The 26,243-nt window shown below is 38.5% G+C and overlaps 1 protein-coding gene across 1 annotated transcript in view; it reads left to right on the top strand.

The window, feature by feature from the left end:
- The window catches only part of JMY (junction mediating and regulatory protein, p53 cofactor), an 89,486-nt gene that overhangs the window by 45,119 nt on the left and 18,124 nt on the right, over window positions 1–26,243 (top strand). Inside the window, exons 4-8 of the mRNA XM_079761008.1 lie at window positions 4,872–5,041; window positions 16,852–17,017; window positions 17,744–17,931; window positions 19,270–19,356; window positions 26,108–26,203. Of these exons, the coding sequence (XP_079617134.1) occupies window positions 4,872–5,041; window positions 16,852–17,017; window positions 17,744–17,931; window positions 19,270–19,356; window positions 26,108–26,203 (707 nt within the window). The remainder of the gene's footprint in view (window positions 1–4,871; window positions 5,042–16,851; window positions 17,018–17,743; window positions 17,932–19,269; window positions 19,357–26,107; window positions 26,204–26,243) is intronic.

Here is a 26,243-nt window from a genome sequence, read left to right as displayed (position 1 = left end):
ATTCCTAAATTTTCTTTTAACATTTTTTGTTATACAAATTTTATTTGTAAAAATCATCAGCTTTTAAGAATGATTTCCTTTTTAATCTTTAAATTATGTTAACTTGTAATTTCTAAAGTAAGTTTCTGTGTTCCTTCAAATAGTTAAAGCCTACTAAAAATCCTTTTATATACTTAGATTTCTTTCTACACTGTTTTTTCTGTTCTTATACTGTAATTGTAACTTTATAACAAAATTTATTACCTAGTTTATCAATTAACCCCTCATTATTTTTCAAAATATCTTGGCTATACTCAATTATTCTTCACTAAAGTAGTATTATAACCCTTTTGAAAAATCACATACACTCTTTTCTTTTATTAGAATTATTTCTTCCCAAACGAATATAATTCTGATCAAAACTATAATGTTTTAGGATTTGAAAGAGGATTTTAATATTTATGAGGAAGAGTAAATGCTTTATTAAATAAACAGGTGTTACAGGATACTTTTTTTGGGGGGGGTGTGGTTGGTATATCATGCCATTTATTCAAGTTGATTAGGTTTTTTGTTTTGGTTTGGTTTTGGTTTTTTATCTGGGTCCTATACATTTCTTGTTCAGTTCACTTGTGGGCTTTTTATGTTTTACCTTTGTTATTATGAAAGGACATTATTCCTTTTAATAGGTTTTGAGCTTTATTCTTTAATCTTCAAATATTTGATCCATTTTGGTGATTAAAATGGTATAGAATGTGTTCAGGTTCTTATGCAGATGTTTCACTTCCATACAAAGTGAAATTTGATAGCTGTAATAAAAACTGTCAATAATTATATGTGATTTTTATTTGTTAAAGAATAAAGTAAATATGGTTTGTTTCTTAGATTTAGCAAAATGCTTTAGATAGATGAAATTATAGTTAACATGTAGTCTTTGACTATGAAGTGCTTTCCTTCATTCTTTTAAGATATGTTTTAGTAATACTTTTTGTTTTAATGTTGATGTGAGTGATTTTGTGCATAGATGCTGGCAAAAGTGTCTGACATTTATGCTATTGCTACTTTTTAAACTCAAAGTTTCAGTCACCAAGGTTATCATGTCCCATCTTTGCTGGTCCTGAAATATAGATATTTGCCTAAGCAGGTGGCAAAAGTTTGAGTAAGCCATATTACTTGTCTCTCCCCATCTTCAGTCTTCTGGGGGGAAATAGTATAATATGATTAAGGAATTTTGAAAATCACATATACTCTATTATTCTGCCACCAGTCATCATCTCCTACTTCATGTCCATTTCAAGTACTCATGAAAATACTTTACATTTAAAAATGCATTATATTAAGATGAGCTATTGCTATAGAACTTGCAGGCATCAAAAGGATAATAAAATGCTACAAACAACACTTCACATGCAAATTTAACAAAGGTGAAATGGAACAATTCCTTGAAAAGCACAAACTACCACAGTTCATACAAGTTAATAATAAATAACCTGAATATTTTAATAACTATTAAAGATATTGGATTTGTAGTTTAAAATCTTTCAAAAAAAGAATTCTCTAGGCCCAAATGGTTTCACTGGCAAATATTACCAAATATCTGAATAGTAATACAGCTCTATCTACACAGTCTCTTCCAGAAAATAGAAAAGGGAAGGAACACTTCCAATTTATATTAAGCTAGAGGCCCAGTGCATGAAATTCATGCACAGAGGGGGGGTCCCTCAGCCCCGCCTGCACCCTCTACAATTCAGGACCCCTACACCTTTTTCTTATCTAGCTAACCTCTTCACATTTAAAAAAATTAACTGAAATATCACCTACTCTAGGAAATTCTCTTTGAACAAATGTCTTTACAATCTGTATTAAGTATTTTCCTAGTATATCATTCTTTTTCTTTAACAGCTACTTAGAGTGGATGCAATGTGGTTTTCATTCTTGCATCTGAATTTTTTCTTCTTACTCTTGTAATAGCAAAGCTTATCCAATTTAGATTTGCCCTTCAAGGGCTTATATTTGGTTCAGTTTCTAGTTGGCTCCCTGCTTTTTTTTTAAGTAATAAATTTGGGTTGTGATAGTAAGCCTCACTTGTAAACAAGCCTGTAGGTCTCCCTATCTGAACATTTTATAATACCTATCACTTTAGCATACCAGAGATTGTGTTCATTTATAGAAAATAACAATAAATGTCACCTGATCATTTGATCTTCTAATAATATTTTATAGCAAGATGTATTATTCTAGTAATTTAACTATTACAGACGGAGGCATACAGAAATAAATCACATTGAACAATAAAGAATGACTCAAATATCAAAGCATAGTACACTTAGGGCCTCCCTTGTCCTGTGCCTCAGATATCATAGCATAGTACACAGTTCACATGGAACTCAGCTTCCTTTAAAATAGGAAGGGATGCCATACTCATGAAGCAGCTACTTCCACACATTTCTTTTATTTAATTCACAGCACATACTCTTTGTACTAATTATTGGAAAATCATCCTAGCAATGCCTCTGTTCCTCTTTGTATTGTTGCCTTACATTCTGATGTTATTACTTCGCTTTTATCATCCACTCGCTCTAATAAGATTGTGAATTTTTTAAGGGCAGAGATCATGACTTGAGCTTGTGTTTCTCTGTCATGGTGCCTAGATAAATACCCAAATGCCATCCAGTCCAAATGACTGTGATGACAGAGGCCCACCGCTGCTGGAGACCTCTGATTTTTATTTAAGGGCCTCACTTGTTCTGCACCTTTACAGAGGGGTGAGTAGGGGCTGAGGGAATTTGAGGAAACCCAGACAGAATTCTCCTCCTAAAAGATTTTGCTAAGCTGGCGCCCGGGACGCTGGGCATTTGTCCAATTAAAATCCGGACACACAGCAATAACAAAGGCACTGGTCTCCTACTGCTAATGTGAGGGGATCAAACCTCAGCCTGCAGGAACTCACCCTCGCAGTCAGGACCAGCCGCTGGGTAGACCTGGCTGGTGCTCCTAACTCTGGGGAGAGGGAGACTTCCTGTGGCTACAGGCTAGAGGCCCCGGACTCCACGCCACGCCCAAACAGGTCCATAGGGCAGGTTGGTCAGCGGAGTGGCTTCTTCGCCTGGGATTGCGGGGCAGTTTGGCCAGGCTCGGCCTGGCTTGTTCACCCCATGATCGCAGGGCAGCTCGGCCTGGGCTCTTCACCCTGTGATTGGGGGACGGCTCAGCCTGGGCTCACTGCTTTCCACCAGCTGCAGCTCGCCAGTCTCCCATGGGCTGGGGGGAGCCGACCAGTCGAGCCCACAGCATGTGGCAGCAGCTGTGAAGGTCGCCACAGCAACCCAGCACTGACTTCCAGTTGGTCAGCCTTTGGTCATGATCGGTCGTTACAAGTTACAACCCTGGGCTTTTATTTATTAGGGTGAGACCAGCAATGCCCTAACTCCAAAACTACACAAAAACAGTACAAAAAAGAAGAAGAAAACTATAGACCTGCATTCTACATAGATAGATGCAAAAATCCTCAACAAAATATTGGCAAATTTTAAAATATTTAAAAATTAACAATCATGACCAAATGGAGTTTTTCTTTTCTCATTCAGTATGCATTCTACTGTATTGAAGGTCTAAAGCAGTGGTTTTTAACTGGGTGTGATTGTGTTACACAAAAGGACACGGAGCAGTGTCTGGAGACATTTTTGGTTTTCACAACAGCATAGTGTATAACTAGCATCTAGCCAGCAGAGGCCAGAAATTGTGTTCAGCATTCTATAATGGCTAAGAATTTTCTGGCTTATAATGTCAAAAGTGCTGGTGTTGAGAAATTCTAGTCTTAATAAAAAAAGCATGATCAGCCGAAACCGGTTTGGCTCAGTGGATAGAGCATCGGCCTGCGGACTCAGGGGTCCCGGGTTCGATTCCGGTCGGGGGCGTGTGCCTTGGTTGCGGGCGCGTCCCCAGTGGGGGGTGTGCGGGGGGCTGCTGATCGATGTTTCTCTCTCATCGATGTTTCTGGCTCTCTGTCCCTCTCTCTTCCTCTCTGTAAAAAATCAATAAAATATATATATTTTTTTAAAAAAAGCATGATCAGTATATCAGTAGATGTTGAAAAAGCATTCGGCAAAATATAACATCACGTGCTAAAAAAGCTCAGCAAACTAGGAACAGAAAGGAATTTCCTTAAATTAATAAAGTGCATCTACAAAAATACTAAAGACATCATCTCAGTTAATGGTGAAAGAGTAAATACCCCATAAACTAGGTAAAAAATCAAGAATGTTCACGCTTGCCATTGCTATTGAATGTAATATAGTAAATCTTAGCTGGTTGTAATGAGGTGAGAAAAAGAAATAAAATGTATATAGTTTGGAAAGGAAGAAATATAATAGTCCTTCCTATTCACAGATAATAACGTTGTTTATGTAGAGAATTATATGGAATCTATATTTTAAACTCTTGTTAATAACAAGTCACTTTCTCAAGGTCACAGGAAATAAGGTCAACCACAGAAGTGAATTTTAGTAGGATTTAAATAATTTTAAATAATCTTTAATATTTCAACTAACATTACCAGGAAAAATGTATAAACTTTCACAGAATAAAGTTTAAATAGAAACTTTGAAATGTAATGACACTGGACATGTGAAAGAGCATTTTTAAAGTTAATCTGACAACTTGGTTTCATTTTCATAGTTATTTCTGAGGAAGATTATTTAAAAATTTTATTGAAGACATTAGAATCTAAGATATTGTTGAATAATATTTTAGAGCCGTTAATAAGTAATTTACCATGGGGGTAGGATTTGGGTGTTTATCTTTGAGTAGGTGGTTAGTGAAAGCTGAGTCTTTCAAATTCTTTAGTATCAAGTTGTTTTATATCTTAATGTCTTTTTAAAAATTATTATTAATAGCTGTGTACGATCGAATGCGAGCAGATCAGAAGAAATTTGGTAAAGCATCTTGGGCAGCAGCCGCTGAACGTATGGAGAAACTCCAGTATGCAGTTTCTAAGGAGACGCTGCAGATGATGCGAGCTAAAGAGATCTGTTTGGAACAGAGGAAACATGCACTAAAAGAAGAGGTAACAAAAACACGGAAAGATACAAAATTTTTAAAACTTAAGATTTAATTTTATCTTTGTACAAGACTGACATTTTTCTGATTCTACAGTCAACTATTAATTTTGCACTGACTCCATTAGACAATAATACTCATGATGGGGCCTATGATTTGAGGTGCCACTAATAGAAAAGCTAGGTACATATGGTATTTTCACAGCATCACAGTGGGAATATAGGCATCAATACACTGTTAAGACAAAAAGGAGGTCTACGTTAGAATTCCTTTGCTTTCTTTAAAATTTTTATACTGTAATGTTAAAGCTTTCTGACAATTATTAAGAAAGTTTCACTGCCTAGGGAAATTTAGCAAATATCCTAAGGCAGTAACATTTTGTTAGACTTAATTATATTATACTTAGACCATTACCTTTGGAACTTTCATTTTATTTCTTCTGGAACAAAACAAGGTTAATAGAGGTCCAATTTTCTTGACTGGGCTTCAATTTTCTCTTCATGGATAAAAAAAAGAAAGGAAAAAGCTATAGAAATCCTTGAAAAGGGTTTCTTAAAACCTACCTAAAATGAACTTTTAAAAATTAACTTTTTTTTTTCATTCTCATCTTGTTTATCAGTGGTTTTAGTATTCCTTGTAGGGTCCAAAATAGCACTGGGATATACCATTGATGCCCAAATCTTGCTTGAAAATATTGCAACCATTAAATGTATACTAAATGTGTACCTTCTAAACCATTAGTTTTGAAATACTATTATATATTTTATGTTTTATTATTAAACTCAGCCAGAACAAATAGCTTTTTATAAAAGAGTACTTAAATATCTACATTGGTGTATGCTGATAGTTTTTCTAACTATTAGAAGAAGCAATGTTATGGTCTAGGAATACAGTATTTTTGAAAATCAGGAAAGTATATAGTTTTAATAGTGAATGTAGATTAAAACTAGTGTTGGGGATGAATCTAAGCAGGTGTTCTAGATGGTAGGTAGTAACATTTGATGTTTTAGGCACAACTATTCAGTTTGTCTGTTGTACCCAGAGTTAAAACTCAAATATATCAAAGATAAAAGCAGTCAAATTATTAAATAAATTTTGGATTGCTTTTCCTTTTCTTTATCCATTTTTTACCTTATTGAAATAGATAGTTAACAATTTATTGTATCATACATTATTGAGTCATTTTTTGGGGGGAAAATGAAATCACTTTTTGGGGCCAATATGTCATACATGAAATATTTCTAAAACCAAACTCCTTCATTTCCCCATATAGCAGGTCTTTCTCAAATCTCTCCTTTCTGTTAAGGGCGCATGGTTCTTCAAGACACTCCAGGCCCAAAACCTTAGGGTCATCTTTAACTTTTCCTTTCCCTTTGCCTCCATTTTCTGCTTGTTAGAATTCTGCCCTACTAAAATGTCCCCGCTCAGTTTATTCATTCAACAACTATTTGTTAAATGTTTTTAATGTTTTTGCTAGAAATTATAATAGGTGATGGGGATAAAAACATGATTAATGCCCCCCCCCCTTTTTTTTAAGCATAAAAAGGTGCAGTCCTGGTATGTCGAACTCTTAGAATATGGTGAGGCAAGACATGGGCAGTGTGAAAATGAGCTGTGAGATAGACATGTATCATCATATGCAAAGTGGACCCTTGGAGGAGTATTCCACTTTGACCCAAAGGTCATAGGTGAAGAGAACTGCATGTTCCAGGAGTCCTAGTAGAGGCAGGAAAAATCAACCTAGTTATCTGAAGGAGAGTGAGAAAGGAAGTTAGAAAGTAAGCAAAGTTTAGGGTTGGCCTTCTATGTCCTGCCAAGGAATTTGAATTTTACCCTAAAAACAGTATAGAGCCATTGTAAGATTTTAATCAAGGAGTAACATGATCAGATTTGTTTTTATGAAATATTAGGGGCCCAGTGCACAAATTCGTGCACCTTGAAAGGAACTGTGGGCCGTGAGGCTGCAGTAGGCACGGGCAGGTCTTGGCCCATCCTCCACAGCACCCCTGCCCAGCCTCTCCCATCACAGCCCCCGGTCCCCTGTCTGCTGGCAGCCCCACTCCCACCGCCGCTCACACCCGCTGACAGCGTGGAGTGATTGGGGCCAGCGCCAGCAGTGGGTGGGAGTGAGGCCGGCGCCGGCAGCAGGTGCAAACACTGGGTGGGACCACATCATGAGGGAGCAAAGAATTTTCAGTAACCACCAGAGGCTCGCCCCGATGACAGCGACTGGCGCCCTACCTTGGTCTGGTGCCCCCGCTCACCTGCTCCACCATCCCACCGCAGCCAATGCCCACCATGTTCCGCACACGCCCCCTGGTGGTCAGCGCACATCATAGGGGCCAGTTGTTTAGTTGTTCGGTTGTTCCGCTGTTTGGTCTATTTGCATATTAGCCTTTTATTATATAGGATTATTCTGGGCAGTTTCTAGAGAATTGATTTGAAAGTCATTCTTAAATCCTTAACCCGTTTCCTTTACACGGGAAACTGTTTTCAAATTTTGTTTCACTGCTGGTCATTGAAAGCAAAGCATTTCTCATAATTTGGATCTTTAATTCAGTTATGAAAGAGGTTTGAGTTAAAGGCAATAGGAAATTGAGAAAGACTAAACTTACATTATGTTTTGATAACCTGAAATTGCTGCTTTTAAAGCTACTCAGGATTGCAGGGTATTTCTAGGCAGCTGAGAATTTGAGGTCCAGATTGCACAGATCTGGCCTCCTCCTGAATGGACATGAGCTTGTGCCTTTGTTCAGATAGCACTGCAGTCATGTCATCTTGAATAGACTTGTAGAAGAGGCAAGAAGTATGGATTTTTGTTGGACAGAGGAGAATGAGCTGGGTTAGGCAACTGATTTTATACTAGCTATTTTAAGAGAGGAATTATACTTCAGAAGGATTAAATAAGAATAAAATTATTTGCTCCATCATTAGATTTGTAGTACTTTGTAGCTCAAAATGATTTTTAAATTGTATTTTGAGACATACTTCATATACCATACAGTTTTCCCATTTAAAGCGTAACTAGCAATACAGTCAACTGTAGAATATTTTCATAACCCCCAAAATAAACCTGTGTTCATTAGTAGTTATTCTTCATCTCCCCTTCAACCCTCCCCCAGACCTAGACCATAACTAATCTACTTTCTGTCTCTCTAAATTTTCTATTCTGGACATTTTACTGTAAATGGAATCATAAAATATGTGGGTTTTTTTACTTAGCACGTTTTCAAGGTTCATCCATGTTGTAGCATGTATCAGTTGGAAGCAAAGCATTTTTGTTATGTTTTGTTTTGTTTGGGGGTTTTTTGGCGCCAAATGACACTTTATTGCATGGTTATACCACATTTTGTACATTCATCAATTGATGAACATTTTGATTCATTCTACTTTTGGAGCTATTGTGAATAGTGCTGCTGTGAACATTCATGTGCAAGTTTTTATTTATCTTGATATATACCTAGTGTGAAACCGCCATTTAACCAATTGAGGAACTGCCAGACTCTTCAAAAGCAGCTGTACAATGTGCATTCCCACTAGCAGTGTAGGAAGGTTAAAATTTCTCCACATATTTACATTATCACCACCAATGCTTCTTACAGTTTGTCTTTGTATTATAGCCATCCTGGTGTGTGTGAAGCGGTACCTCATGGTTTTGACTTGCGTTCCCTGATGGCATTGATGTTGAGTATCTTTTCGTGTGCTTATTGCCCACTTAACATATCTTCTTTAAATAAACATTCAGATCTTTTGGCCATTTTTACATTTTTTTTATTACTAATTTGAAAGTTCTTTGTATATTCTAAATACAAGTCTTTTATCAAATACATATATAATTTGTAAAATTTTGCTCCCATTCTGTGGATTAACTATATTGGTTTTTAAAACATTGAGTATATTTGTGAAAGTAGTACATTTTTGTCTGTAGAGAAGAACAAAATGTCTCTGCTTATCTATACATATAAAAGATGACCAGTCACTATGACGCACACTGACCACCAGGGGGCAGATACTCAACACAGGAGCTGCCCCCTGGTGGTCAGTGCGCTCCCACAGGGGAAGCGCTACTCAGCCAGAAGCTGGGCTCACAGCTGGTGAGTGCAGCTGTGGCAGCAGGAGCCTCTCCCGACTCCACAGCAGCACTACCAAGCGGTGGCAGCAGGCGCAGTGGGTGGGGATGAGCGGCACAGCTCCCAGTCACAGTTCAGGCTCCTCCCTGGCCGCCTGCCGCTTGGCACACTGCTACATCCCTCGGGGGATGTCCAACTGCAGTTTATGCCCGATACCTGCAGGCCAGGCTGAGATCTGGCCTACCTGGATTGCGAGAGGGATGTCCGACTGCGAGAGGGTGCAGGCCGGGCTAAGGGACCCCCCACCACCACCCCCTAGTGCACCAATTTCATGCACAGGGCCTCTAGTATTAATATAACTTTATGAAACGTTTTGGGCTAAGAGGCATACCAAGACAGTTCTCACTGGCATTTTAAAAGTGCATATGTTTGCCTCTTGTTTAAAAAATAGTATATGAGCCCTGGCCAGTGGCGCTCAGTGGTTAGGGGTCATCCTGTGCACCAAAGGGTCATGGGTTCAATTCCCAGTCAGGGCACCTACCCAGGTTGCAGGGCGTGTATGGGAGACAACTGATAAATGTTTCTCACATTCTTTCTCTCTTACTCTCTCTAGAGCCAATGAAAAAAACATATCCTCGGGTGAGGATTTTTTTTTTTTTTTTTTAGTGTATGGGGTATCGTGGTCGTGATCTAGAAAGAAATTTTTTTGTTAATGGAGTTAAAATTGTAGTTTTATTTTTCCCTTACATTTTCTTACTTGCTGGTATTGTTAAAGATAAAATTGGATCTTTTTGTTACTAGCTGTCTGGAATTTTCCTCTAAGTTCCAGAACTTTTGAAAGTTAAAATCCTAGCACTTCATTGCCTGTGAAGTCGAGTATCACTCTGTCTTCATCACATTGACTAGCTTTATTCTAAGCAGGCTAACATTGAGTTGTTCTGACAACATAGGGAATCATAAAATATGTGGTTGTTTTATTTAGCATGTTTTCAAGGTTCATCCATGTTGTAGCATTCATCAGTACTTTTTTGTTATGTTTGTTTTAGGGTGCCTAAAAGAGCTGCTGAGGGTAAGGTTTCTTTCTGATTGCAGTACTTGCTATTGCACGAACATTATTCTTACTGGAATTGGTCTAGGTGGTAGAGGAAGCTACAGTGGGCCCTGAGAATCTGGGATGATGATTATCTGTGGGGTCATTTTCCTTGGGGCCATCCTATTACCTTAACAGTCTGTTTTTTAACATTCTGTATTGTGTTTGAATCTTCAAAGGTTTTGGTAAAACTGCCAGTTAGTCATTCCTGCCAGGTTTATAATTGTTGTGTGTATATAATATACGCATTGTGCTTTTTATGTGCGTCTGTGATGATTTACTCTACAGTTTTATTAGCATTAATTTAAGGTGACCACATTACTCATGAGAAACAGAACAAATGTCAGTTATTAAGCCCATCCCAAACAAATGCCAGTGAAGACCTTGTGATACAGTACTACCCTGTGATTTAAATGATGGGGAGACTTTTGTTCTTTTAAAAAATGTCGCTATGTTGTGTTTCCTTAGGTTATTTTGAAGACAAAAGACTTCTTCCTGATGTGACAAAACACTTTAAAAATAGGAATTAAATTGAAAATTATTTAGTAATATTTGACATGAGTGTAATGCTGAACTTGAAACAAAATTTTTTAATTAACATTGAAATATTAAATGTCACCTGGGCAAGCAAAATTCTGTTTAAATTTTAAATTTTCTTTACACTAGTATTTAGAATAAGTATGATGCCTTTTACTCTATCTCCTTTTTAACTGTTTCTGAGTCTTGATTATAGCCATTCTTACCCGCTTTAGGTCACAGACAATTTGTCCCTTTAATGATTTGAAAGCGAGGAACCCTGCACTCAGAGAAATACGCATATGCACAGCTTTGCACACAAATTTAGTGGGTTCCCAGATCATCTGTATCTGAGCCTCTCTCTGCTGGTGTTCAAATTTTTCCATCAAAAACTCTTGAAAATATCATTGCCCTTTTGGTCCGATACATCTTTACTTTCAAATATTATTACTTACAGATCACATCAGATACATTTTAAACCACTGAACAAGGTTAAGCTACATATAATCACACAGGGTTAGGAGTAGGATGTATTTTAGAAGTATCATTAAAATAATGGTTATTAATGAAATAAGGGATTCTCTTTATAGTTATTAATTGAAATAGATACTAAAGTTAAGATGCCATCATGAAACAAATCACATATCTCAATTAATTTGTGGACTGTTACCTTCTGTTGACCATGTTCTCTGGTTAATAGGGAATTAACCAGAAAACCCTTGGGATTCCAATCCTTGTGGTTGAAAGTTCTAAAAATATACCAATGTGCTTTCTTGTCTTGGCAGAGGATTTTAACCATTACCATTCATATTTTTAAAACTGATTCTTTCAGGTCATCTCTATGAATATACATAAACTTCTAGAATATTGAGCTGATTATATATACCAATCCTGAGGCTCGTTCCTTTTATTTCATTATTTTGTCTTTCTCCTAAAAGCATATGGCTAAATTATGATTAATTAAGGTTATAGTCCTCTATGTCAGTTTATTTAAGTCACTAGTAATTAACTAGAGGCCCGGTGCACAAACTCGTGCACGGGGGGGGGGGGGAGGCGGCGGGTCCAGCTGGCCTGCCCCGATGGGGGCTGATCGGGGGCTGGGCAGTGGGGGGGGGGGCACAGGTGATTGGCCGGCCGGTCCCGCCCCCGATTGGGCCGGTTGGCCGGCCGCAGTGGGCATCATAGCGACCGGTTGTTTCAGCATTCCGGTCGCTGGCTTTTTATATGTAGAGATTATTGAGCACTTATACTTTAGTGAGCATGAGCTTATGACATAGACAGAGATCTTCAGCAGAACTTCCTTCAGTGATGGAAATGTCCTACATCTGCACTTTCCCATAAGCTTAGCTACTAGCCATATTTGTATCGAGCCCCTGAAATGTGGCATATATGACAGAGGAGCAGAATTTTTTATTTTAAATTATTTAAATAGCCACATTATGGCTTGTGGCTGCTAAATTGGACAGAGTTACAGATCCCACCTTGAGTGAATTACTTAACTTCTCTATAAAATAAAAACAATATATACCTTCTAGGAGAGTTATGATTTCATGTATATAAATCATTTAGCAAAGTGCCTGGCATAGAGTAAGAACCCAAAAATAAACATTAGATATTATTATTATTGTGATCTGTGTTAGTTAACTGTGCATGTATCATGGAAGGGAATACAGAGGTGGGGAAAATGTAATTCCCATGTTTAAGATGTTTATTTGTTTTTCGTATAGGCCTTTCCAAAAAGTTTCAACCTCAAGGAACATAGGTGCTTGTTGAGGCCGAGAGGCTGGTTTTGTGTTTTTAATTTATCAGTAAGCAGATAGAGTCTGTGTCATCATATCTGTACAGTATTCATTTCAGTCTCTAAGTACAGAAAGCTAGGTTCCACTCCAAAACTCTAATGTTAATTATGAAATTCTATTTTTACTATCTAAGTTATATTTTGATAGTGGTTACAAAAAAAAGTTGTAAATGTTTCAGGCCCTGTCCTTAGTGCTTTATGTGTATTACCTCAATTCCCAATCATAACCCTTTGCGCTATAAGCCCATAAGTCATTATCTGGAACCCCAAGACCAGATATGTTTCAGAATTCTCAGTTTTTTAGATTTTAGAAAGCCAGTTGAGGGCATGTACCTACTGGACCAGTGTTAGCATTTCATTAATGAAACATGTAGATATTTATATTAAATGGAATAAATAGGGACTCACAGCAAGTCAGATCATATTTTCCTACAAATAGATTGTGAGATTAGGTTTCGACATCAAAGAATTTATGGATATTTCCAATTTTAAAATATTTCTGAAATGTGGAATTTTTTAAAATATATTTTATTGATTTTTTTACAGAGAGGAAGGGAGAGGGATAGAGAGTTAGAAACATTGATGAGAGAGAAACATCGATCAGCTGCCTCCTGCACACCTCCTACTGGGGACGTGACTGCAACCAAGGTACATGCCCTTGACCGGAATCGAACCTGGGACCTTTCAGTCCGCAGGCCGATGCTCTATCCACTGAGCCAAACCGGTTAGGGCTGAAATGTGGAATTTTAGATAATTCTGTCAGCTTGTATGTATTTTCCCTATTCATGTAGCTATTATGGTGGAACCCCAGGTTTGTCTAGTTATAAGTCTCATGTTCTTTTCATCTTTTCCACATAAAAGGGCTAGTCTTGATTGAATGCTTGTCGAGCTTGCCTTTAATGTCATTTCTCTTACGCTGTGCATTGTTTTTATGACTACTCTTTGAACCCTTGCTTCATTTCTTATTTACTGCCATCTTCTCTGTAACTCACATAGTGGTGAGTACTCAGTGAGTATTTGTTGGCTGCTATATTGGCTCAACCCATAGATACTGTTTTTCACAGCTCCTCACATGTTGTGGGGTTTTCTAGCACAGTAGGGTAAAAGGCAGGACAGGGCCATCATTCGTTATATAAATGACTTTATATTTGTTTTTAAGATATAGTACGGTCAGTAAAATAGGTACACATGAAAACTACTATATCATTATTGTGTAAGGGGGGATGATTATCTGTGGGGTCAATAGTGTATGATGTACTTATGTGGATATATGGATGTCGACTAATACTTCCTGTACTTCATTTCCTTGCTAGATTTACTGCAGAAACATTTTTCTTTGTCCCCTTTTCTATATTTATTGGAATGGTGCTCCCTACTTTTGTCTAAGTGGAAAGACCATCCTTGTAGGAATTGGTATAATTGGGCTCGTTCTCACGCTGCTGGTACTGCCTAGGTTACCTTAGGAAGTCACAGTTTGGTTTGGGGTCTTGATTTCAAAAGTGTATTTAGAATGGTGAAAGTTTAACAGAGTTTTTTCATTGGCACTGATTGTCTTTTTTTCTTGAACACTTAACCTGCTCTTTAGGCTTCCTTCTTGTCAGGGGAAGCACTGCCCCCCAGGTTCCATCTGTGGCACCTTCCTTCACTGCGTGGCTCCATTGCTCACAGTTAGTGCTTCTTCCACTCTGGATTCCCATTCCCTTAGTTCTGTGGCTGTCAGCTGAATTAGTCACCAGGAAAAAAGTCAGTCTGGAAATTTCAGATGTTAACAGGGAAGAGATTTGGAGCAATGTAGACTTTGCATACCTCTCCATGCCTTTTACTGAGAATTTCCCCACCATGTTGAAGTTTAGATAAACCTCACAGTACCATTTTGCGCTGTCAGGATTTCCCTGGCTTGTCTTTAACCCCCTTCTCCTTAGCTTATCCCATGAAAGTCTTCTCTACATCTCTTTAACTTTTCCTGAGACCCATCACTGCCCTGTTGTTTGTTTTCTCAGAGTTTGGTACTTAACAGATTTCTTGTCTGTGCTTCTGTCTCTTATGAGGTTTTGTCCTTCTTTTGAACCCAGCCATGCCAAATACACTTCTGGACTCCCTTGCTCTGAATAGAACTCACTAAGCCAGAAAATTGGGGGTGAGATCACTTGTTATAAAAGAACACCCCTTCCTTTCTTTGCTATTTGCTGTACTCTGGTATCATTATTCATCTCAAATGCTTTTAAGGTATTTGGGCCCTGGGCAGGAATCAGAGTATTGTTCTACTTGCAGTTGAGGCAGCTGACAATGCACAGGGATGTCAGCAGGGGACTTTGAACTTCATTCCTTAGCCAAAGTATGGGACAGGAGTCTGGTAGTTAGCACATGTCATAAAAGTGGCAGATAAATGGTCACTTCTGGCTGGCGAGAACTAGAGGTAGTAAAGATGGAACAGCCCGCACTGGACCATCACTGGAGAACTGATCATAGATGAAGGCTTTTAGTGATACCTTTAGTGATTCACACTAAGGTTTTTCTTATTATAATTCCCCATTTAGAGAATTAAAGCCTTCTAACATTACACACTCTATCTGTTTGAATGCTGTGCTCACAGACAATGTTGGTGCAGATAACAAAGGAAGATGTATCCTGGGACTGTGGTTTCCAAGACTGGACAAGACCCCCAAGATAGTCTGTAAAGGGTTTATAATTTAAAGTGAGACTGGGAGTCTTAGCAAAGAAATCATTCCTAGATTCTTCTTTTATGACTTAGGACAAAAGCAGCAGGATTTCATTTTGTCAACATTCCCCTTCATATGTGAAACTATAATTAAACCCATTTGGGTTTGTTTTATATTTATTGTTTGTTACTCATAATTCCTTAGTATAGCAGGATCACTGACTTACAACTTAGATAACTTATTAACTATTTATAAAATGTTTATAAAATTAAATAGCACTGTATTTAATTCATCGGGTTATTTTTAAATGTATACTGTTGCACATTTAGACCCCAGCTTAACTGTTGTTTTGCAGTTCAAAATTTTTATTAAAAGAATTTAACTGGATGGATATCTAAAATGTAAAGGAAGGCTGGAATCTTGTTTAAAAATACTCTTTTTATGTGCTAACATGTTTTACCAACCTCACCAGCCAGAAGGGGTTATTTTGTAGCAATGAGAATTCACTGTCTGCTGCCATGGCTGCCCAGGACTATCAGTTAAGTGTGTTCCTGGGATTCTGGAAGCCCCGGTGATGTCTCACTCGAGCTCATAAACATTTCTCTCATTTTCCTCTTTGTTCTCCCCCCACTTCATTTGTTAGTCACTCCTTAGCATGCCACTTGAGCCAAGGGCCTCCTCACAGTGCTGCTAGTTCCCAGCAAATTGATACCTGTGCCAGGAGTCTCCTGGAACTTCTGAGCTTGAACCCTTAAACTGCCAAAGAGTGGTGCCATGTTCTTAGAAGAAATGTTTTTGGAAGAATACTTACTCTCTCATACCAAAAAACTATTCCCATATTACAGACTCATGAAAAGTTTCTTGCACCTGTCTTTTTCCAAAGAGCCAAATAGTAGAGAGGTATGGAACCATTATCTAACTTGCACTTTTCCTCATGGTGATTTTCTTCTGATTCCCAGCAAAATATCTTCTCTCTCACTTCAGGACTAAAAACCAACCAACAAATCTCATTCAAGACCACCCAACTACTTCATGAGACATGCACAGAAATTTCTGAATCCCTTAGGTTCACTGTAGTACCCTGAGTGTGTTTACTTAGATACTAATAATGATCATTATCAGTAGATTGCAAAGATTTCCATGGAAAGCAATTGTCATGCCGCTCTAGCTCACATCCACTCACCTTCTTCTCCAGTCAGTAGATCCTAGAAGCCAGCCAGGCTGTGACCTTGGAGCAAAATAAAGCCCTGATGTGTGCTGTTAAGCAGACTTTTACCCCTCTGTTGTGTCTATTCAAATATGGCCTAATGGTATTCATATATCTTATATGAACAGGATAACTGCATAACTATCAACCACTTTTTGAGAGTGAAAAGGGATGCCATTAATATTTATGTCAAGATTATTAGAATAATACATTATTAACATAAATATAGATGAGCTGTAACATAAACTTTAAAAACCTTATATTTACAGTGTTTGCCTAGTTATTTCTGAAACCATATGTTTTAATTATTACTGTTTTTATGTCTTTTAAAAATCTTCATTCTTGCCCACAAGTTTCTTAGAATAATTGCTTTATGGATTTATCCTGTCTGATTAGTTTTTATTTCTAATTAGAACTTATAACATGACTTTTTTTCTTGTCCCCACCAACTAGAAATATTTTTATTTTCAATACAGATGCAGAGTTTGCAGGGTGGTACAGAAGCCATAGCCCGATTGGATCAGTTAGAAGCTGATTATTATGATCTGCAACTTCAGTTGTATGAAGTACAGTTTGAAATCTTGAAGTGTGAAGAGTTATTGTTGACAGCACAACTAGAAAGCATCAAAAGACTTATATCGGGTATGGTGTACATTTAACCACATAAGTCCACAAAAGATTGAATGCTTTATAAGAGACTAGAGGCCCGGTGCACGAATTTAGCAGGGGGGAGGGGCTGTGGGAGGTTGATTGTGGGAGCTCATTGACCACCAGGGGGCAGCTCCTGCGTTGAGCGTCTGCCCCCTGGTGGTCAGTGTGCATTATAGCTACTGGCCGGTTGTAACGATCGCTTAGGCTTTTATATCCTACCTAATAAAATAGTAATATGCAAATTGACCGCACCTTTGCTACGCCCAAGCCACGCCCACCAGCCAAAGCCACACCCACCAGCCAATCAGGGCGAGTATGCAAATTGCCCAACAAAGATGGTGGTTAATTTGCATACGCTGAGAGAGGAAGGAGTTAAGACTGAAGACAACTTAGAAGGAAGAGGGAGGAAAAGCAGAAAGCAAGGTGGCTGCTAGAGGGAAAGCCTGGGCGGGGCGGAGCGGGGTGGAACGGGGCGGAGTGGGGCGTAGCAGGGCGGGCAGCAGTGGCGAGCGGGTGCAGGCGTGGTGGCCGCAAAGGCGGCGGCAGCGGCAGTGCACGCGGCCGCAGCAGCCACTTGCAGGATTTTCCTGCAAATGGGCTACTAGTCTATAGATAATGGCTTTGCCTAAGGTTACAGAGCCAGTAAGTGGATGAGAACCCTGTTCTGTCTTAACCGTCCACGCTCTTAACCGTATCTTTGTTGCTATTCTGTACCAGAAAAGAGAGATGAAGTGGTGTACTATGACACTTATGAAAGCATGGAGGCCATGCTGGAGAAGGAAGAGATGGCAGCGTCGTTGCATTTACAGAGAGAAGAGCTGCATAAACTTCAGCAGAAAGCACGCCAGCTGGAAGCAAGACGTGGACGGGTTTCAGCCAAGAAAGCCTACCTCAGAAATAAAAAGGTATAATAAGTTATGTATTTATGAAATTCAGCCTTAATTTTAAATTTTGCTTTTATTCATTACCTAATCCTTGATCCATAGCTAATAATTCTAAGCTAGTTTGTCACTAGTACTTGTTCATCTTTTAAAATGAAGTAAGTTATTGTGGGGTGCTGCTTCAGAATCCTGCTGGAGTTCCTTGGTAATATAATATATGTAACCTATCACCTTTTTAAAATCTGAAAAAAAATTTAATTTCAAAACATATCTGACCTTTGTTCTGGATAAGGGATTGTGGACCTGTATTCTCATTTTATAACCAAGGGAACCAAGGTTAAATAAATGACCCAAGGAAAAGTGCTTAGTATGGGGCAAGGTAGGATTCTATCTGAGGTCTGTGTGACTGAGAAGCCTGAGTCAGTATACCACTGTATCATGTCACTGTATAGGACTGCCTTTTTTCCCCCAGGGAGACTGCCCTGGACAAGTTCATTTCATGATCAATACTTATTAGGCAAGAGATTTAACCCAGTGTGGGGGGAGAATATAATATCAACAGTTGCTTTAAAAAATAGTTTACTGGCTTAAAATGTCATTCCTTAGATACCTTTCTCTGATTAGAAGAGTAATCTTTGGTATAGCTCCGAGAGTGTTGGGAACTAATGGAAACCCTTTCATCTGGAGGGCTTTCCAAAAGGGCTCAGGGAAAATGAAGATTTAGCCTGGTGCCACTAAAATTGCCAAATGGCAGTGCATTATTTTGTAAAGAAGCACATATATCCCATTTTATTATTACGTTTTTGTTTTCACGTGATTAGAAAGAGCATAATTCTGACTTTCTAGTCTTTTAGGTCTCTCTTAGTTCTAAAGTCTGTGGCCAGAAGTTTAAGATTTCATAATATGGTTCAAAGCAGTCTGGGCATAATCATGTTCTTTAATTCATCAGAGAGAGTTTAAGAATACAGACTTTAAGCCAGGAGTTGTATATCCTTTTTGCCCAGACAGTTTAAGGAGTACAATAAGACAGAATATTCTGGCCACAGACTTTCAGAGCTGAAAGAGACTTTTGAGACTATATAAGAACACACTCTTCCACTCTGCCTTGCCCCATCCCTCCCCCTCCAAAAAAGGGAAATCAGGAATGCTAGAGAAGTTTTAATAATTTGATAGAAGACTCTTTTTAAGATCCTGCTTATTTGGCTTATGCTGCTTCAGTATTACAAATGAGAAGCCAGAGGTGGTTTATTTGATATTTTGCTATGCAGTTATATGTTAAAATTTGACTTATCACGTAAACCCTGGTATGTTGTTTAAATCTTTAAGTTCCACTTATATTAAAACACGTTTTATGTGTTATAGGAAATTTGTATTGCAAAACACAACGAAAAATTCCATCAGCACCTTCAGATTGAAGAGAACTACAGAACCCATCATACAGTACAACTAGTAAGTTTTTATTCTTGGAGACTTAGAACAAAACTTTGATTTTTACATGTATCAAAGTGAATAAAATCTATATAGAATTTTAAAATGTTATAAAATATAGATGTTACTATTAGTTCACTATACTTTTATATACTGTACTAGAGGCCCAGTGAACAAAATTCATGCACTGGGGTTGGGGGAGGGTCCCTCAGCCTGGCCTGCACCCTCTCTCAATCCAGGACCCCTCGGAGGATGTCCTTGTAGGATCGGGCCTAAACTGGCAGTCGGACATCCCTCTCGCAATCCGGGATGTCTGGCTCCTAACTGCTCGCCTTCCTGTCTGCCTGCCTGATCACCGCTAACCACTCTGTCTGCCTGCCTGATCACTCCTAACCACTCTGTCTGCCTGCCTGATTGCTCCTAACCACTCTGCCTGCCTGCCTGATCGCCCCTAACCACTCGCCTGCCTGCCTGATCGCCCCTAATCACTCACCTGCCTGCCTGATCGCCCCTAATCACTCACCTGCCTGCCTGATCACCCCTAACCACTCTGCCTGCCTGATCATCCCTAACTGCTCTCCTGCCTGCCTGATCGCCCCTAATCACTCACCTGCCTGCCTGATTGCCCCTAACCACTCTGCCTGCCTACCTGATTGCCCCTAACTGCCTCTGCCTGCCTGATCGCCCCTAACCACTCTGCCTGCCTGATCATCCCTAACTGCTCTCCTGCCTGCCTGATCGCCCCTAATCACTCACCTGCCTGCCTGATTGCCCCTAACCACTCTGCCTGCCTACCTGATCACCCCTAACTGCTTCTGCCTGCCTGCCTGATTGCCCCTAACCACCTCTGCCTGCCTGCCTCATCGCCCCTAACTGCTTGCCTGCCTGCCTCATCGCCCCTAACCACTCTGCCTGCCTCTCTGATTGCCCCTAACTGCTTGCCTTATTGCCCCTAACCACCTCTGCCTTGGCCCCCGCAATTCAGAAGAATGACCAGAAGGTCGTCCGGAAGGTCGTTCAGCTGTCCAGTCTAATTAGCATATTACGCTTTTATTATTATAATTTAGAGCAGTTTAGACAAAAAGCACATACGTGCACAGATTCCCTATTAGCCAAATCCCACACAAGAGTGGTACATTTGTTACAGTCAGTGAACCAGCATTGACACATCATTATCACCCAAAGTCAGTGATTTATATTATAATTCATTAAGAATACCATACAGAATATTTTCACTGCCCTAAAAATGCTCTGTGCACCCTTCTCTGTCTCCAAAACCCTGGAAATCTCTGATTTCTTTACTCCATAGTTTTTCCTTTTCTAAAATGTTTAATTGGGATCATACAGTAGGAACCTTTTTCAGATTGGCTTAACTTAGTATATGCATTTAAGGTTCTTTTATGTGTTTTCGTGGCTCAATAGCTCATTTGTTTTTATAATATTTCATTGCCTGAATATACCACATTCATCCTACTGAAGGATATGTTGGTTGCTTCCAACTTTTGGCAATTATGAATAAAGCTGCTGTAAACACCATACAGGTTTTTGTGTGGACATAAATTTTCAACTCTGGGGGGTAAATACCAAGGAGCATGATTGTGGTAATAGAACGTTTAACTTTGTAGGAAATTGCCAAAGCATCTTCCAAAGTGGCTGTACCATTTTGCACTTGCACAGCAATGAATGAGAGTTCCTGTTGCTTCCTATCCTCACCAGTGTTTGGTGGTGTCAGTGTTTTGGATTTTAGCCATTATCTAGTACTAGAGGCCCGGTGCACAAAATTCGTGCATGGGGGCAGGGTGTCCCTCAGCCCAACCTGCACCCTCTCCAATCTGGGACTGCTGGCTCCCAACCACTCGCCTGCCTGATTGCCCCAACCGCTTCTGCCGCCAGCCTGATCAACCCCTAACCACTCCCCTGCCAGCCTGATTGACGCCTAACTGCTCCCCTGCCGACCTGGTCACCCCTAACTGCCCTCCCCTGCTGGCCTGGTCACCCCTAACTGTCCTCCCCTGCAGGCCTAGTCGCCCTCAACTGCCCTCCCCAGCAGGTCTGCTCGCCCCTAACTGTCCTCCCCTGCAGGCCTGGTCACCCCAACTGCCCTCCCCTGCTGGCCCGGTCACCCCTAACTACCCTCGTCAGCCTGGTCGCCCCTAACTGCCCTCCACTGCAGGCATGATCCCCCCCAACTGCCCTCCCCTGCAGGCCTGGTCACCCCTAACTGCCCTCCCCTGCTGGCCTGGTCCCTCCCAACTGCTCTCCCCTGCTGGCCTGATCGCCCACAACTGCCCTCCCCTGCCGGCCATCTTGTGGCGGCCATCTTGTGTCCACATGGGGGCAGTCATCTTTGACCACATGGGGGCGGCCATCTTGTGTGTTGGAAGTGATGGTCAATTTGCATATTACCTCTTTATTAGATCGGATTATATAGGTTAATATATAATCCTATCTAATAAAATGATATCTCATGGTTGTTTCAGTTTGTGATTTCCTAATGGCATATGATGTTGAGCTTCTTTTCATAATGCTTATTTGCCATCAGTATATCTTTGGTAAAGTGTCCAGATCTTTTGCTCATTTTTTAACTGGGTTGTTTTCTTGTTGAGTTTTAAGAATTCTTTGTACATGCTTTATAATAGTCCTTTATCAGAGATGTGTATTGCAAATGTCTTCTCCAAATTTGTGCCTTATTCTTCCAGTCCTTAGAGTATCTCTCACAGGGCAGAAGTTTTTAATTTTAATGAAATCCAACTTACCAATCTTTCTTTCATGGGTCGTACCTTTGATGTATCTGAAAAGTCATCATCAAACCCATCATCATCTATATTTTTTCCTATCTTATATTCTAGGAGCTTTATGGTTTTGCATTTAGGTCTGTGACCCATTTTTTTAATAATTTAATTCTCACCCGAAGATATGTTTTTTGTTTGCTTGTTTGTTTGTTTGTTTTACTAATCTTTAGAGAGAGAGAAACATCAGTGTGAGAGAGAAACATCAATCATTGCCTCATGTATGCGCCCTGACCCCTAACTGGGGCTTGAACTCAAAACCTAGGTATGTACCCTAACTGGGAATCAAATCTAAAACCTTTTGGTGTACAGGATGACACTCCAACCAACTGAGCCTCCTGGCCAGGGAAGTCTTGTCTTCCATTTTGAGTTACTATTTGAGTTACTTTGGAAGGTGTAAGGTCTGTGGCTAAATATTTTTTTCTTTTTTGCATGTGGCTGTCTAGTTCTAGCACCATTTGTTGAAAAAAACTGTCCATTCTCCATTGAATTGCCTTTGCTCCTTTTTAAAAGATCAGTTAGTTATACTTATGTGGTTCTATTTTTGAGCCCTCTATTGTTCCATTAATGTAAGTCTTTTGCCTCTAAAGAAACTTTAGAATCCGCTTGTCAGTAACCATAAAATAAGCAGCTGGAGTTTTGATTAAGATAGCATTGAATGTGTAGATGTGTAAATCAAATTTGGAACAATTGACAATTCAACAATATTGAGTCTTCCTATCCATGAACAAGGAATATATCTCCATTTACTTAGTTCTTTGATTTTTTATGAGTTTTGTAGTTTACTTCATATAGATCTTGTAAAGATCTGATTATTTTGTACCTAAATTTATCTTTTTTTCTTTTTCTTTTTCTTTCTTTCTTTTTTTTTTTTGTGTGTGTGTGTGTGTGTGGTAATGTAACTAGTTTTTAATTTCAGGCTCCAGTTGTGCTTTGTTGGTAGATTGGAAAGCAGTTGACTTCTATATGTCAACCTTGTATCCTGCAACTTTGCTATATTGACTTGTTAGTTCTAGTTTTCTTTCTTTTTTTTCCTTTTTGGTTCGGTTCCTTCAAGTTTTCTACATAGACAATGTCCTCTGCAAGTAAAGACAGTTTCTTCTGTTCCAGTCTATACCTTTTATTTGCTTTTTTTATTGCATTAGCTAGGACTACCAATACAACGTTGAAAAGGATTGATCAGAAGGGACAGCTTTGTTTTTTCCTGATCTTAACAAGAAAGCTTCTAGTTTCTAACCATTAAGTATGATATTAGCTGTAAGGTTTATGTTGGTTTTTTTAAGTCCTCACCCGAGGATATGCTCACTGATCTTAGAGAGAGGAAAGTGGGGGGGAGAGAAACATCAATGTGAGACAGAGCCTTGATCAGCTGCCCCCTAACCAGGGGTCAAACCTGCAACCCAGGCACATACCCTAACAGGGAATCGTACCTGCACCCTTTTGATATACAGGACGATGCTCCAACCATTTGAGCTACACCAGCCAGGGCAAGTTGTAGGGGTTTTTGTGAGTGTTGTTTATCAAGTTGAGGAAGTTCTCCTCTATTTGTAGTGTGCTCAGATCATTAATTCACTTTTACAAAACCTTCCATTCCCAGTATTTCTGTACCTCATGTCTGCAGTATATTATTCTGATAGTTGTCTTTTCAGACATGTCTTAGGTTAGTCAACTACAGTGGTTTATATTTCATTAAACAGTAGAAATGCTAATATACTATATATGTTTCATCTTTTTCTTAGAATCTAGAAATAGTTAAATGAATTAGAGTACTTCTATATTTCATTACTATTTTCCTGGGTCACTGGTTTCCAAGGAAGGTTAGACACTGGGTCAGCAAAATAGGTGTATGAAATTGCCCCCTATTATCACCATTAGTACCTGCACTGTCAGCTTGTTGTTGAGGTTCCTGAGAATTTGTTCTTAGTACATGAAGATTTTGGCTTCTGATAAAATGCTAAAACTTTGGTGGATGGAATAACTAATTACTTTTAGAATGAATATTGAATCCTTTCTCAAAGAGTATTATGGGGAAAAGAGTAAAAATTAGGAGATTTATACTTGGGAAATCTCAAAGATAAATGTCATCTACATAATACCATTTGCCTAATACCAGCTTTGTGTAGAACATCTCATTGTGGGAGAATGAATTGTTTGACCATTTAGTCATCTTTAACATGCATAGATAGAGGAAAATGAAAGTTGGCTTAGATCAGGATAAATCATTGTTTTTCAGAGCTAGTTCTAAAGCTCTCCATCAAAATCTCTTGGATGATAGATTGTTTAAAATGTAGATCCCTAGATTTTAGCCTTGTTGTTTCAAAATTTTCTTCTAGAAATCTTTGCAAATTAAATATGTAAGTAAGCATAAGGAAGTTTAATATTTGATAGTAAGCTGTAAAACAGAAAAGTGTAAAATTACTTGCTTATTACTTTTTTTTCCCAAGATCAGAGACAAATTGAGTAAGGGAAGGAAATGGTGGTCAGAAAACAAGTCAATCCTTCCCATTAAAAATGGCATTCTTGTTTTATGTAACTACACTCATAACTCATGAATTTCACTTCAAGAAAGTACACATGGAATGCTTTTAAGCTGTAGTTTATAGAAATTGATCAGAACCTTTTCAATTATTTTGTTCACGATGGCTTTTTTTTAATACTACCTACTTCTTCCATGCTTTGATATGTGCCCTGACTAATCATTGTCCTCATTTTCTTTAAAAAAAATGCTTTGTTATAAAAATCCTTTATTACTTTTTTGAAGCATAATACATATATAATATACATACAGAAAAGTGTACAACTCATAAGTACGTGACTTGAAGAATTTTCACAAAATGAACATACCTATATAACCAGCACCCAGATTGATAAACAGAATATTATGAGGCACCCACTTTGGTTACCTTCTGTTACCATCCAGTAAGTACTCCCCACCACAACTTCTCTTTTCCTGAGTTTTCTGCCTGGATATCCATAATCTTTCTTTACTGTAGAAGTCTAGTAACGTTACCAGTTGAGCATTGTGCATGAAGGTTTCCTGAAACTTCATGTACACTTTTAGTTTGAAGATTCAAGTCATCCTTTAGATTTTGATATAATCATCCAAGGCAAATGTAGCAAGTAAGTCTCATTAGAAATTACATTGTCCAGGATAAAGCTGGTGGGAAAGAAGAGAGAAGCAATAGAATAAGAGAATAATGGATGATAAAATTTGTAAAGGACAGCAGACAAATGGAAGAAAGACAGATTAATGACACACTGGAACCACCATCATACCTCCATGTGAAATTATCTGGTCTTGTGGGAAGTAGCTCCAATTTTTTTAAAACAAAGCAGAAAAATCAAGTTTCATAACCCATTTGCTTATCTAGAAAGCCTGTTCATTTATTTAATATTTGTTCTGCCAAATGAGACTTAATTAGATCACTTTTAGTTGATTCAACAATACGAGAAAATTTTTAAATTTTTGTACAAATAACTGCCAGCTATAAGTTATGATAGTAAAGCAAATGATTTATGTATAATGCTGGAACTACTTTTATTTTTTTCTAACTGTTGGTTATATTGGTTGACCTAATGTGTAATATCTAAATTACTGACCAAGTGTTTACTGATTTATTTTAAGGTCCACTGTTTGAGTTAGCAGAATTAACAGCTATAAGTATTTCATACTAAAATTGTTTAAGCCAGAGCCACAAAAATAAAACATTTTTAGTTCAGAGATTTTATTCTATTTTACAGAATAAAATTCTTTAATTGGGAGTAAATGAAAAAATAAAATAGTATTATTTTTGCCATTGTGAATTTTAAAATGATAATTTGTTAAAAACAGATAGTACTTCATGCCATAAAACATTTTGTTTAATGCGTCATTCTTTGGGGTTACCTACCTGACATACTGGGAGAACTCTTTTCTTTTTTCCTATTAATGATAAAAAGAAATGGGAAACATCATAATTGAATTACTATTCATTTTTTACCAGAAGAGAGAGAAATTACATGATGAAGAAGAAAGAAAAAGTGCTTGGGTTAGTCAAGAAAGACAGAGAACGCTGGATAGACTTCGAACTTTTAAACAGGTAATAAAAGTACAGTCACTGTTTTGTTTTTCATTGCTAC

The sequence above is a fragment of the Cnephaeus nilssonii genome (genome assembly GCF_951640355.1).
Source record: "Cnephaeus nilssonii genome assembly, chromosome: 2".
Lineage (NCBI taxonomy): Eukaryota > Metazoa > Chordata > Mammalia > Chiroptera > Vespertilionidae > Cnephaeus > Cnephaeus nilssonii.
Note: the sequence above shows the minus strand (reverse complement) of the source record. Positions and strands in the feature narration are given on the sequence as shown.